We start from the raw sequence: 15,036 nt of genomic DNA on the forward strand, positions 1-15,036 counted from the left end.
ACTGTGCACAGTCAGTTATTGTTGTTCAGCGGAAAAAATGAAGTTAAAGTTACTCTTTAAACCAGGATAACTTGCCTCCTCTAAACTCTCTGTCTTTTGCACATACCTCCTGCGATCCCATTAAAAAAAATAAAAATATCCGTTACAAGAAAGAGCATCACCTTGGGAAGTTGTCACAAGTTCAAGCTCTTCATAGCTGTTACACATCCTCTTGACAACATCAATTTGCTCTAAGGTCAGACGCACAGCATCCTTATTCTGAGCGCTGCAAAGAACATACACTGACCAAAACTGAAAGAGACATTGACAAGTAAACTAGATAACTTGTGTTGCAACTTGGAAACTTTCATTTGCTAATAGTGAAGTTCACAAGCACACATCAAAATAATTTACTACAGTTTACAAGGGAGTTGCCACTATAGTTTTTCTCCCCAAAGGAAGAGTTAGGATGCAAGGCAAGAGCATTCACTCCAGACATAATTAAAGCCTCCTGACACACTCAGCTACTCCACAGTACAGTCATGGAAGCGGATGTAAGTTTAATTTATTTATCACAAAACAAATGCCGCTGTTTTGGTTAAGGGTACCTGTATTATAAAACACAAACTTTTGAAACACAAATGTTACGGAAAAGTGTCTGTTGCTTTTCAGTTTCATTGTTTTTTTCTTTTTCAACAGAAAGAGCCAAACCCCAGGCCAGGCATACTTTAGCTATTAGGAAGAAGGCAAATCTAAAAGTATGTTCTCAGACTCACAACCATGGCAGTACATACCTGAGCTCCCACATAACCAGCCTGGAGTTTCGCAAGGTTTGTGTGGGTCTTGTTGAGTTCTCTTAAGTTGACCGTACTGAGTCTATTTTGGTAAAATATTCTCAGCCGCAGTACGAAGTCATTGTGGCTAGAATTGAAAACAAATAGGGCTTGTGATAGAAATAAGTTGTTCGCCTTCTAACCCAAATGTAATTTCTTCCACTGTTCATAGTCCCTTAGACCATTAATTGCCAATAATCCTTGCAGCAACATATGCTTAAAAGTCTCCCTTCTTTTGCAAACAAGCTTTATTTCTTAATTAGGACAGCAATAACCTTTTTTTGCTTCTCCTATTTTTTATAGCTGTTGTGTTTCTGTATCTATTTTTCTCCCTATAGTTTCTGAAGAATGAAAGAACTGAAATCAGCCACCATGCTCCTTAGAAGCAAGTACTTGTGGTAGAATAATCAGTGCTGCCTGTGTTAGAATTATCAGTGTTTGTGTTCCCAGGTCAAAATACACTTGCTACAGACATAATTCCTTCAACTTGTAAGGATACCCTTTTCAAGGTATGATGCCTGCTTTCCAGCTTTGCACAGAAGTCATTGTTAATGAAATATGCCATTAAATTACAGGAAGGAGACAAGGACATTATGTAAAGGGAAGCAATAAGCGGTGAAACCTGTCCAGAAAATCACAAATGCATTTAGAATAACCTGATCCTATAGTAAGAATCCTCTAAACCAAAATTACTTCCAGATAAATCACCACAACAGTAACTAATAAGCTAGTAAGAGCCTATGTCTCTACTGATCCAAACACACTTCAGCATTTCCTCCTCACTTGTCAAGATTCACAAAGAGCATTTAGTTGAACGTATTTTATATACCCATCGATTAAACGTGCGTCTTGCATCAGCTCAATAGCTTGCTCTCTGATTGATTTCTCATAGCTGAATGGCACATTATCAGAGAAGAACATCAACAGCCACAGCAACTTTGTTGTAGTTCTCTTCATTTCCATTTTCCAGTTTGCTAAAGCAAAGAGACATCACAATTATTCACTGACGAAAATGAAACAGCAAAATTTCCAGTCTGTGGAGGTTGTAGGCTTAATAGCACATGCAGAGCCAAAATGCCTCTCCTCCTGGTAAGGCTGGGGTGAATTCTGCAGGAGAAAAGAAAGAAAGAGAACAGTAAACACAAAGGAAGGTAGCAGCAGAAACTGTAAAACAGCTACCTTCTCCCAAAGATTTTAAGGTCTCTGGCTATTTTGGTTTTGCACATATGGCCACTCAAACTCTGCTGCTGCCACCAGCTGACTGCTGAAGGGAACCAGCTCCTCAGTCAGAGCTGGCACATTCCTGATGGAACCCGGACTCACACGTCCCAAAAAGCAACTCCCAAAACAGCATAACATGATAATTTTCTCATTACATTAACTTGTTTGTTCTCATTATTTGGGAACCTCACACTGAAATGAACATTGAAACTGGTTTTGAGAAATTCCAAAAACAGCTGCTTCTGAGTAAACTGTATCGTTAAAACACACAGCACATCAGAGTATTTTCAGAGCAAAGCTATTGAAATCCAACACTTTTCCATACCTTAGCAAGGAAGGTATGCGCCAAACTTGAAAAGGTCACTTTATTTCCATTGAAATAAAGGTATGGAATAAAGGTATTTCCATGGAAATGGGTATGACAACAACTTCAAGAGTAATCTAAGCACCCCCTGCTCTTTTTTAAAATATAGTACTCAAACACTTGGACCACAGCCTTTCAGGTGTCAGTCAAAAAGCAAAGTCAAACAGATTAGAAATACCTCCTGTTCTCTAAAGTAAATATAAATATAAGATCTTCTAGGAAGTCAAAATACCTTTTCAGGGAAAAGGCTGGGGTTTTGGTTTTTTTTTTTTTCCAGAGTTACTGGCAGCATTACCTATAAAGCTGAAGAGCAGTCACCTCCTCCATTCCTTGGAGTGACATCCTAATTAGATGCATGTGCCCTGTGAATTCTTTCAAATCAAAGAAGTTTGGCTAGAATTCTAATATTGCAGAGCCAATGCTCAAATTTTTCCAAAAGATTAAAAAAAAAGTTGCTTTTTCATTTGTTTTCCATTATGAGTCAGTTAAGTTTACATTTATAAACTTTCTTCTGGCAGCACAGAAGTTTGTTTTTACTAATAAGGGAAGTTGTTTTTTATGTATTCCTTGTCTGCAGAGGTAAAAACAAACATCAAATATCCAAGACATGACAAAATTACAAGGCAATTCCCCTTGCCTGCGTGCTTTGCTTCTCTTATCTTTAAGCAAATTTTCTGAAGCAACAGGAGGTGGACATCAACCCAGGAAATCATTTCCTGATATAAAGCCACATATTCATCAATAAAGTCACAGATATCTCAAGGAAGATCCATAGGTGACAGTGGCATTGGAAGCAAATTCAAGTCACATTAAGCAGATGTGGTGGGTTGACCCTGGCTGAGGGCCAGGTACCCACCAGAGCTGCTCTATCACTCCCCTCTTTCATTAGACAGGGGAGAAAAAATACAATGAAAAAAAAAAAAACTTATGGGTCAAGATAAGGACAGGGAGAGATCATTCTCTAATTATCATCACAAGCAAAACAGACCGAACTTAGAGAGGGAATTCATCTTATTTATTACTAAGCAAAACAGAGTAGAGGAATGAGAAATAAAACCAAATCTTAAAACACCTCCCCCCACCCCTCCCATCTTCCCGGGCTCAACTTCACTCCCGGCTTCAACCTCCTCCCCCCTCAGCGGCACAGGGGGACGGGAAATGGGGGTTACGGTCAGTTCATCACGTGGTGTTTCTGCCGCTTCTTCATCCTTGGGGGAGGACTCCTCTCATCATTCCCCTGCTCCAGCGTGGGGTCCCTCTCACGGGAGACAGTCCTTCACGACCTTCTCCAACGTGAGTCCTTCCCATGGGCTACAGTCCTTCATGAACTGCTCCAGCTTGGGTCTCTCCCATGGGGTGCAGACCTTCAGGAACAAACTGCTCCAGCGTGGGTCCCCCACGGGGTCACAAGTCCTGTCAGCAAACCTGCTCTGGCGTGGGCTCCTCTCTCCACGGATCCACAAGTCCTGCCAGGAGCTTACTCCAGCGCGGGCTTCCCACGGGGTTACAGCCTCCTTCAGGTGTCTCCACCTGCTCTGACATGGGGTCCTCCACGGGCTGCAGGTGGAATCGCTACACCCCCTCATCCTCCCTCCATGGGCTGCAGGGGGACAGCCTGCTTCACCATGGTCTTCACCACGGGCTGCAGGGGAATCTTGCTCCGGTGCCTGGAGCACCTCCTGCCCCTCCTTCTGCACTGACCTGGGTGTCTGCAGATGTTCTTACATCTTCTCACTCCTCTCTCTGGCTGCAAAAGCGCTCTCTAACTGTTTTTCTCTTTCTTAAATATGTTATCACAGAGGTGCTGATTGGCTTGGCCTTGGCCAGCGGCGGGTCCGTCTTGGAGCCGGCTGGCATTGGCTCTGTCAGACACAGGGGAAGCTTCTGGCAGCTTCTCACAGAAGCCACCCCTGTAGCCCCCCCGCTACCAAAACCTTGCCACGCAAAACCAACACAGCAGATTACCTATTGATGGCATACTGTTCCAAACACATTTCTTTTATAATAAAAACGTTCTAGTGAGGGGAAGAAAATCAAAGCCAAAATAAGAGTAGGCCTGTAACCAGAATATCGAAAAGCAGCACAGTGAAAATCATATTATTAATATTCTTATATTTCCAGCCTATATATTACACCATTTCCCTGTCACCTGCAATATTCAGAGTGTAAATCAAAGGAAAAGTTAACTGGCTTATTTGCCCTGCCTATGCCTGATAAAACAAATACATTTGTAACGGACTTATATTTAATAAGCCAGTATAAGTTTAATTAAGCTGTGCACTTAAGATGTTTTAAAATAAAAATTAATCAATTTTGCATGTATTTTATCACTAAATCAAAATAATAGCTTATAAAAAAAATTAAGAAAAGATTTCTCAACTTGGGTTTAGAAAGGTGCAAACTGGTATTCTAAAAGAAAAAAAAAATCCTTTAACTTTGACAAAAATTCCTAAAGTTCTTCTTTTGAGAAACTGGCTCAGGCCTTTTCTGTTTCACCAGATTTGGGAATACATTAAATTGTGGGATCATCTGGCAGGAAGTACTTTTGAACAGTGGGAAATATGTGTAATACTACAAGGGACAACGAGCACAAAGAGAAAACTTTCTTACTTTCACCTACACCCCAGCTACACAATACATTACAGGCTTCTAACATACAGACACACACAGTGTGGAAAAGCTAAGGAGGGAGGTGCAAAATGCAGCTCTATCTCTTTTTCCATGTGTCACTTCAGAGCCAAAATGTCTCTTTCGATATCTGCCTTTGGATGTCTCATTGAGAGCGTAACTGCTTTTAATCCCCACCATACCTCTGCACACAGGATAAGCACAGCAATTTTGGGGCATCAAGCCTAGAAAAGCCATCAGCCCACAGCCCAAAATAAACAATGACAGTCCCTGGAGACCTGCGAAAGGCACAGAGTGAGTCTTTGCAGACGTACACTACAGAAATAAAGCTTTACTACTATGCACTAGTTAACTTCTATCATTGGTTTACATTCTCCAAACTCTTCATGAACAGCTAGGAAGTTACTATCAATAAAACATGAATGCTGAGAAAGCGAAAATAGTGTGCACTGAGTGTTCCCACATCAGGGAGGGCAGAGCTATAATGAAGCAGGATGGCCATATCTGCCCTATAAGGATGCAACAAGGGGGGGGGGGGGGGGTGTTGCTCTTTTAAAATAGATACATTTTAACGGAAAGTTTCACAGTAAAAAAGGAAAGGTTTTCTGCATGCTTCTGTGATTTACCATCTTCGGAAGTATGAGCAAGCTGCCCGGCCCCTCTTCTCCTTTCCAGTAGGCAGGCCAGACCTCAGTGCAGAAGGTTCAAGTAAACAGCTGCTATTTCAGTGCAGCAAATCTCAGTTAGGAATGGCATTCCCTTCATCCTTCATCATTTGAAGTCTTTCTTTTCCATCTTATTCTAAAAACCTTAATGACAGTCATTACCTTAAGACTTGAATTTGTCGAATTATTGTACCCAATCAAATATACAAAGCGCAATAAAATAAAGCTCACAGCTCAAGATAGTAACATATCCTGAAAAATGAAGAAGGTTCATCGTCATCCACCCCCCCACACCCCCCAGTCCAGTTATGCTGAGAGCTCATGCAGATAATCCTAGTTTAGCTCTGAATTAACTACCTCAGATCATGGTAGCAGCTGAGTTGCAACAGCACAGACAACACAAAGTGAGCAGGACCCTAGGTAAAAACTTCCTTGCTGATTGCGGGCAATATATATTTCCGTATATAAAGTCACTCTCAGCTTTCAGCCTTGAATTTAAGTGCATCCTTGGATATTACACACAGTATCCTCCACACATGTAGACTACAAGTTTTTCAGATGCAATATAACCTCAATTGGCAAGACTTCTTTGCAACTGAAGTGTAGGAGATTCATTGCTTTCTCCTTTAAAACAATTCCACAACAAATTTTATTATTACAGATAAAAATGATGTTTTAACTCCAGAAAGGTTTCTCATAACTTCCTTTAAGAAAAGGACAACTACTGAATTTTTTTCCTATTACGTTGTTGTGGTTTAACCCTAGCTAAACCACAACATAGGTTCTCATCCTTTACTTCATTGTTGTTTCTTCCTGCCCACAGTTTTTAAGACCTTCTGACAAATTCAAATTGCTGAATCAAATAATTTGGAAGTAAATAGGAGCTCTGCTAATACTATGCCTTTTTAAAATTTAATCACTACTGATGAAGACTATTTTCTCAGAAATCTTAAGTTACTGAAATTCTTTTAACCTCAAGATAGACATGCTTTATGGCATAATTCCTAAAGGCAGAACAAACCATTACAGCCTGACAACTAGTTCTATAGCACTGTAGCAGACCACATATTATCAGGCAAAACTGCGTCCAGTTTAAGAGTGCTGACCTCAGTGGAAGGGCTAGCCAGGAGCGTTTGATGCAGGGAGTCAGCTGGCTTCTTTGTTTATGTGCAGTCTCCTCTTACTCAGATCTGGCGATACTGCTTTCCTGGAATGGAAACTAGAACCCATTGAATAGCACATACAGACTTGAGCAGACAGCTACTCCAGGGCTCCCCTCTGCAAACGCACTCCCTACTGTATGGATCACAACAGGTTTCAAAGCTATAGACAGCAGATTATATGAAAGGAATGCTCTTCCTCCCAGTCACCCTATTTGGCCCCCTGCTCCTGTCCCTTGTTTAACATGTGCTGTTCTCTGTGCCAGGGTCAGTGCAAGCCGTGTCCCCTCCAGCCCCTACTCCCGACAGACTCGTTCATTTTGGCAGGATTTTGCCCAGTTCCGAAATATTTCTAATATTCTGGAAATGTTTGGATATTGCTTTCAAAAAACAATGCTACAAAATAGCGAGAGAGACAGACAAAGGCCACAAGGATGAGCATTACTGAGCATTAACAACCAAGTTTAACCACAATGGATGCAAGCCTGGGGAAATATTGCTCTTGCAGGTGGTAATGAACTTTGCTTCAGCACAAGAAAGCCTATTTGAGTACTTGTGCCACAGTGAGTTTACCTGCCTCTCCCTCACAGCTGGTAAAAAGAGAGCATTTTCAAACACACCATAGTCGTCTTTGTGCATGTGTGTGTGCTGCCCGCATTTTTCCAGTCTAAAAGAGAGCACTTTGTTTTCTTCTGGCCATGACATGCAAATGAAAGATTTTGAGGAGCAGCAGTTACTGGAAACACAATCATCCTCATCATCCTCAAAATCCTTCATCCGATGGGAGTCTTACAGTTTCTTCCATATAAATACATCAGAAATATACATGCATTGAGAGACCCAAAAACTTTAGTGAAACAGCACTTCTACAGAACAGTAAAGGACAGAGAGCAATCAGAAGTTGGTTTTTTTCTGCTCTGTGGCAACCATAGAGATTGCCCTCAAATGTCAAAGCACAAATACAGACTTACCTTTTTACCACAAACGTGGACTTTGTTACCACAGTGAAAAAAATCCTTGTATCTCTAATCTAGAAAATGTTAAATTTGTGGCAGCTCAGCATGCAAAACATTAAAAAGGTCAAAAAATTGCCCAAGCATAAGAATGCTGGCAAACTGGCATCACAAAGGCAAATTAGTTTCTACAGGCATTTTTTTGTTTCAGATTCCTTAAACCGAAATATAGATCAGACCTGCAAACTGTATCTCTAGAACTCTGCCAGATCCTGACAAAATTACTCTAAAGGGAACACTAAGATTTTATAGCTATTATGCTATTCCGCAAATACACATAATTTATCAGTTCAAAATGCTTAGCGTGAAAGTACCAAGCCTTGTTCACACAATAATATTGTTCTGATGCTATAAAAACTGCTACGCATTGTAAATTTTTGCCCAAGTATTTACTATTTTTCCATCAATATGAAGTCCATAGTGATTTTCAGGAAGATTTTTAAGCAGGAAGCGTACCTACATGTTCTTCAAGTGGTTCGACTGCTAGAAGAAACTATACTTATCTATACATTACAAACCCTCCATTCCATGTAATTGTACAAAAATACTTATTCTTGGTAGCTACAAGAATTTCCTGTAGATTTGCTATTTAAAAGTACCTTCTAGGTTTCATGCAAAATATTCTTTATACTTTGACTCTAAGACTCATTTGCCTTTGAAAACTTCTTAAGTAAAAAAGACACATAAGTATATCATTATTCAGAAATCAGTTCTTGAAATTGAAGTAGTATTGCAAGCACTACACAAAAGTAAAACATGGCGTATTAGGCACCTCTATTTAAACAACATTTAAAATACAAAACCACACAGCTTTTTTTCCGTGCTGACTGAGCAGAGTTGAAAAGTGGAAGTTGACATGAGATTTATAGATTTTTCTTGTTTATCTAAAGGCTCCTTAGAGCAGGTTACCTTCTTAGGAAAATGCAGCAGAGTCGAAATCCACATTCCACTGTTTGGATGCAGCAGCTAAAGCTTGGCACCAGGTCCTCCTGGCATCAGAGCAGCAACCAAGAAAAGTCCTGTTTCTTTAGCTCACGTCACAGGCTTCACACTCAACAGGCATTTGGAGATTACCCCTTTCAGAGACAGAAGGTCTGTGAGAGCTTTCAGTTCAGATACCGCCCACCCAGGGAACCCAGTAGCCTCATGCTGTGCCGTGTTCAAAATCTGGCATCTCCTCCCTCTTGTGGCAGGCTGTTAGTGCAGTCTATCACGTATCTGTTCACTAACATACACTGTGTTCAACAGTGCTCTGTTTATATTGTTTTAGAAATAGCTGCCCCTCATCACAGAATAATTGAGGTTGAAAGGGATTTCTGGTGAGTTGTCATCTAGTCCAGCCACCTGATGCCAGCCAAGGTAACTTCAAAGTTAAATCAGGTTGATGTTTTCAAGGAAAAAGATTATACCACCTTTCCAGGCCCCTGTTCCAGTGGCTTGCTTATTCACATTGTGATTTTTTTAAATTATTATTTTATTTTAAAAATAACGTTCAACTGGAATCTCCCTTGCTGCACTCTGTGATAGTTGCCTCTCATCCTCTTGCTGATCTGCTCTGAGAAGAGTCTCTTCAATTTGAACTTACAGTAAACCTAGGTACAGGTATGCACCTTACTGCTGACCTAATTTTACCACATTGACTATACCTAAGCCAATAAATATTTACCCCCTTGCTACTATACCTGCTGGATATTAATCAGGACTTACAGTGCCATGGTGTGATATTTGTAAAGGTCAAAATGCTCACAAGTTACAGGTGACCTTTTTTGAAGAGACTTCTGTTTCTGAACCTACTGGGACTTTTCACTCCTTTGTGGGAGCTGACAGTTTGGAACCAAATACATACATACAAAAACATGATCCTGCTCTTTCACAAGAAGTAAGGTTTGCTTATCATAATTTTTATTTTACTTGATACTTTGTACAGAAACCCAAAAGAGCATCTGCTTTTGTTTATGATTCCATTGCAGAGAAATAACCAAGTGTCACAATCAGAACTACCACAGAGTTGATGTGCAAGTCATGCCTTAACTGGAACATATGGCTGTCATCAATGCTGCAAGTTCTCAGTAAGTGAAAACTTAAACAGAAACCCCCCACATCACTTGGAATTCTGCTGCACGTTGCTAATAGGGTGAACTTTTACTTATAAACATTTACCAATCAACTCAAGTGCACTAAAGAATCCTAAACTATATGAATTTGCTATCAAGAAAAAAGACAAATATTTTCTTTAGAAAATATCCTCCACCTAATCTGAAGCTTGATCCAGGCCCACGTCCATTTTTATGGCTTACAACAGGAAACTATCTCTCCCACATTAAAGTGGCAAATAACAGGCTCAGATTCATTTTCCCATTTCTAGTCTAGTTCTAGCTCATATTTCCTTGCTAATTTTGAACTTTTCAAATTATCCTCTTCTTCCAAAGTAAATAATATCACCTAACCATCATCACTTGCAGTTTATTTTTCCTATTTTCTCAATTTTCTCTCCTTGCAAAGTCAAGTTTCATCTCTGATCTGATTTCTACCTAAAACTCTGTGTTTCCACATGCCTCATGGAAAACTAAGCTCACCAACTCCTTGTTCAAGAACAATTTTTGCTGAGCCACTAAGCTCCTGCTCGAACTTTTAAAAGCTCACATCTTTGCAGACTCAGAATGTAACTGATTTTTAAAGCTGCTAAAAGCCAAATTCTTCCTCTGGCTTACAGTCAGGTTTCTCCTATCTTTTTATTCCAATAGCTCCGGATGAGCCTTAGCAGCTATTTGTGTATAATAATTCTTACAACGTGGTATTTGTGATGTATGTCCTTCATGCTGAGTCCATCCGGCAGGACTGTTCTCTTAATAAATATCCTGAGAGTTATTTTTATTGTCCAGAATGTTGTGACACAGCTGTGTCTCCCTTATAATAGCTATCCCTATATGTTTGCATCATGTTGTATTCACCTCAGACATATTTTGGATCAAGCTGAGAAGCTCTAAAATAACTGCAGCACTTACACTCATACCAGCTGCTGTCAGGACACAGAGGGACAACATTATGTGTTGGAAGTATCTTGCATGCTAGGAAGGCTTGTTCCAGTCACAACGCAGATTCACTAATTTCAATACTTACAGGTCCAAAGCACTAGTGTTTTTACTACCAGCACAGATTAAACTGTAGATTACTGTAGCTGGGAAAGTAGGGCTTTGCAAATGCAGATGCCTACTGTAGCAGCCATTAACTGCAATTTCGTTTCTCCATAAAATCCTTATACTCTATCAGCTCGTGGCATCATCTACTCTACGTAATAACATTCTAGCATTTGGCATGGGTATGGTTTTAAAGCATATTCGCACACAAAACTACAAACAGTGAAACGTCTTAGGGACAAGCCATATTAACGTAGTATTATAAATGCTGCTTGTCAAGTATCTGAACTTTGTATCTTACTTCCGTGTAAAGATTGCAATCTCCAAGGCTGTCAGTTTGGCATTTCTTAAGCACAGGCATCAGTGTTTTAATTAGAAACTATTACATATTAGAAAGAGGAAATCTCATGTACTAGGATTTCTGTTTGCATAAAAATAGCAATACAGGCAGTCTTAACTATTACAAAATAAATTCCATCTCTTTCTTCTGCTGATCTCAGTATTAGTTTCAGGTCCTAAAATGGAGTGAGCTTGCACTTGGAGGGAGAATGGTGATGGGAGGTTCATTGGTTGTTTTAATCTATTTAAATCAGCATGGTTGCAACATCTTTCTCAGATAAGGCCTTGCAAGAAATAGTAATCTAAGCTTGGGAAATCAAAGAGTTTATAAACCAAGTCAGTAAAAAACTTCTTTTTCCCATGTTACTCTGCCTTGTGGGTGGCTGAAGCTGCCAGTTTCACAACCCTAGTTTGATCAGCATCCATGAAAACAGTTCAGACGATGCCGTATACTCTCAGGATATGTACATACAGAACCACATCAGTTCACACTGATTACCAAATGCGAAAGACACAGGAAGGAGTACAAAGATGAATATTTCTCTTCACAGATGCTGGTTTTAATTTTCCCATGTTCTGAACAGATAAAAGGCTTCATGAAGCACATCAAGATGTCCCAAAAGCTTTGTAGTCACTAGGAAGGAAGCAAGCTATAACTGAATATTTCCTACATTTGAAAGCTAATAGTGCCATAATCATAGAATCCTAGAATGGTTTGGGTTGGAAGGGACCTCAAAGATCACCTAGTTCCAACCCCCCTGCTGCAGGCAGGGACACCCTCCACTAAACCATGTTGCCCAAAGCCTCATCGAACCTGGTCTTAAACACTTCCAGGGATGGGGCCTCAGATGAAAGCAGATACCCTGCAAGATGAACACAAATACTACGCTGACACCCATCAATGACTCTTGTCAACAACTTTTTATAAAAATATCAAATTGTTTATGGTTCTGCTGGCTCAATACTCCCACAGAATTTGTGTGTTGGAAAGAAAGATGGAGGAAGCAGCTGCAGAAAAAAGTGATAGTAAGCTTATCTATTCATTTAAATTATGTTTATTTTAAAATACTGGTAATATTTACAAGTGATAATGCCCAAATAGTGAAGCAAACCAAACAAAGCACCTGGTGTCCCTACGTTCTGTTTGTTTAGCTATACATTTTTCTACAAAGGTCTTAGGTATCCATTTTAATCCTTTTGATTCAAGAAAGGTGAAAGTTCTTGCCACAAGGTAGAAGGAGCTTCCTAATTAAAATCATACCTAATCTGTGATCTAATGGCAGATTCCTAGTTGTCAGGACTACAGATCAATTCTGTGAACCAGGATGAAAACTAACTTGCTTCAGACGAGTGGGGTTTTTTTTGCTGGGGGTTTTTTCCTGTGTGTGTTTTTTTTTCCTTTTTTTTTCCCCAAAGCCAGAAAATAAAGAAAAATATTTTTTAAAAGCAGTAGAAGAGATCACAAAAGCCTTGTGGACAACAGAAGTTATTGCCTACTCAGCTCAGAATTATAACTAAAAAAGCTTCTAGAAACAGTTAAAAAAAAGTACTTAGAAAAATTGTTTTCCCACTCTGGATTACTTCCTATATAAACACTCTTTCCTGTTTAAAAGCAGAATTCTCAAAGCTCTATTTCTTCCACTTTCCACTCCAATTTTTCAGCAAGAGCAAAGCCATTCATATCTATTTAAAGTAGCAGCTGCCCTTGCGATATTAGGCACGCACAGCCACGCAGGACAGCAAGCACCACTAAATGCCGGGTTTCCCCACTCAGCACAAGTTTGTGAGAAAAGCCAATCCTTTTGGTATCAATGAAGAAACCCAATTTAGAGCAAGTCTACTTAGTAAGCTTCATTCCTGCCACCTAATAATAGGTTGTTTTTTTCCTTTGAGTTTCAAAGACTTTGCTTTGAGTTTTGGGGGGATGCCTAAAAGTCATCACCATTGTCTCTGATCTGCAGATGATGCCCAAGTAATCCTTGACTCAGGCCTGAGTCGTCCTTATTCCTTCCTTTCCTTCCTTCACTGGAGCTCATGCCCTGAAACATAGCAGCTGCAGGTTTTGGAGATGTTTTACCCCTGCGCTGACAGCTCTGCTGGTATAAGTTTAAGTATAGATCCAGCCTAAATATTTCAGTGACGTAAACTGACAACTGTTCATGAACACAGCATTGCAAATTAAATGTCTGTGCCTTGCCCCATGCAATATTTGCATTTTTGCTGATTTTTTTTCTTTTTTTTTTTACTTGTCTTTACTCTCAGGATTATTCTGAGGAAAGGTAAGATGATACAGCTGGGGAAGTTCAGGAGCATTTCATTCACTGAAGTCACTCACACTATGCTATCAGCAGCAAGAAAGTTACTGGGTGTGACCTTCAGGTTACAGTATTCACTGGTGCTTAAGACTGTCTCCACAGAATGCTTCAATCCTATTGTCACATAACAGCTAGAGTATGGTGGCTGGGAAGATAGTATCTTCTGTTTCTTAATTTATTTATTTTTAACATAGCAGAAAAGAACGAGAAAAGTTTCAAGTATTCTGTCTTCCACTGATTTAAAACTTTTTTCCTACATATCTTTGCTTTGAGCTCTCGTTTGCTACTTATCTTGATAAATTATAATTATTATAAATTGTGCTCTCAAGACATAACAAAATCCCAAAGATACTTCTGCACAAACACCATTGCAGTCGTACATAGTATTATTTGTAAATTACAACATTTTGTTAACAAGAATAATTCCATTTTAAGTTAGAGCTGAGGATATTGCCCTTCTCTCCCCTTTTGTCCCAAGCAGCTAGCCAGCTATTTTCAGCAAAATTTTTCAGTTTTGGGAAACAAGCATTTCCACCAGAAAAACATTATGAGTAGAAGCTCCCAACCACCTTTAACACCTAGACAGTGAGAATGCTCAGACATCAGCCCTCCTGCCCTGACTCCTTCCGTCCTCTTTCTCCCAGATCTCACAGACCACCTCCCAGCCTGTGGTAACACATGCGCATTGGAAAAAGCAAGAACTGCCCTCAAATGACTTGAGCTCTCTGAAATTAAGGATTTATCAGAAAGAGCTCAAACTTTTGAGAGCCATTTAAGAGGTCTCATATATGTCTGTCTTGACAAGACTCAGGGTTAATGAGAGCAAAATATCAGCAAGGGATATAGACATTTCATTTCATTTCCTTTCATTTTTAGGAGATGATTCCTTACCAATATTCTGAATTTCATGACTGGTTTTCAGCCCTGACAGATGGTGAAAGCAAATGTGTTTTACTTCCTCCCATCCTGCACAGAGCCTGTTTCAAGCCTCTGCAATGGTCCAGGGATTATTACTAATCTATATTTTTTTGAAGTGGCCCCAATCCAAAAGACAACTGTTCCATTCTACAATAGCAATGTATCTACCAAGTCACATCCCTAAGCCCAAGTTACAGAACAAAGGAGAACAGAAGCAAGCTAAATATGAGAAGGGCTACAGAATATCTAATATTGACTGTTATACCTCACTATACCACAACACAGCTACAAATACAACAGACACCCATTATATAGTAGATTTCTACTGTATTTACACTGAAATGTTAATGAAAAACACATGCACATTCTTATATCAAGTTTCTAAATAATCAATTGTGTACTTGTCACTTCATTAGCAATTCCTAAAGGCTTATGCAATGACTTGTCTTTGCTATGGATCTGCA

General features: G+C 39.7%; 1 protein-coding gene across 11 annotated transcripts in view; it reads right to left on the minus strand.

The window, feature by feature from the left end:
* Positions 1-15,036, minus strand: part of LOC104630241 (dipeptidase 2) — a 44,256-nt gene that overhangs the window by 8,655 nt on the left and 20,565 nt on the right. Inside the window, exons 1-5 of one of the 11 annotated variants that reach the window (XR_012837630.1) lie at positions 8,773-10,146; positions 1,874-1,919; positions 1,642-1,786; positions 774-900; positions 162-291 (exon numbers count right to left, since the gene is read on the minus strand). Coding sequence is in view for 10 of the 11 variants with exons in the window: in XM_075765818.1 (XP_075621933.1) it covers positions 162-291; positions 774-900; positions 1,642-1,786; positions 1,874-1,919; positions 8,773-8,808 (484 nt within the window). In the remaining variant the exon portion in view is untranslated. Of the gene's footprint in view, positions 1-161; positions 292-773; positions 901-1,641; positions 1,920-5,651; positions 6,120-6,796; positions 7,875-8,772; positions 10,148-15,036 lie in introns of those variants that run through there. The other 10 variants (XM_075765818.1, XM_075765824.1, XM_075765823.1 and 7 more) reach the window with 10 other exon arrangements.

The sequence above is a fragment of the Balearica regulorum genome, chromosome 13 (assembly GCF_011004875.1).
Source record: "Balearica regulorum gibbericeps isolate bBalReg1 chromosome 13, bBalReg1.pri, whole genome shotgun sequence".
NCBI classification, from domain to species: Eukaryota; Metazoa; Chordata; class Aves; order Gruiformes; family Gruidae; genus Balearica; species Balearica regulorum.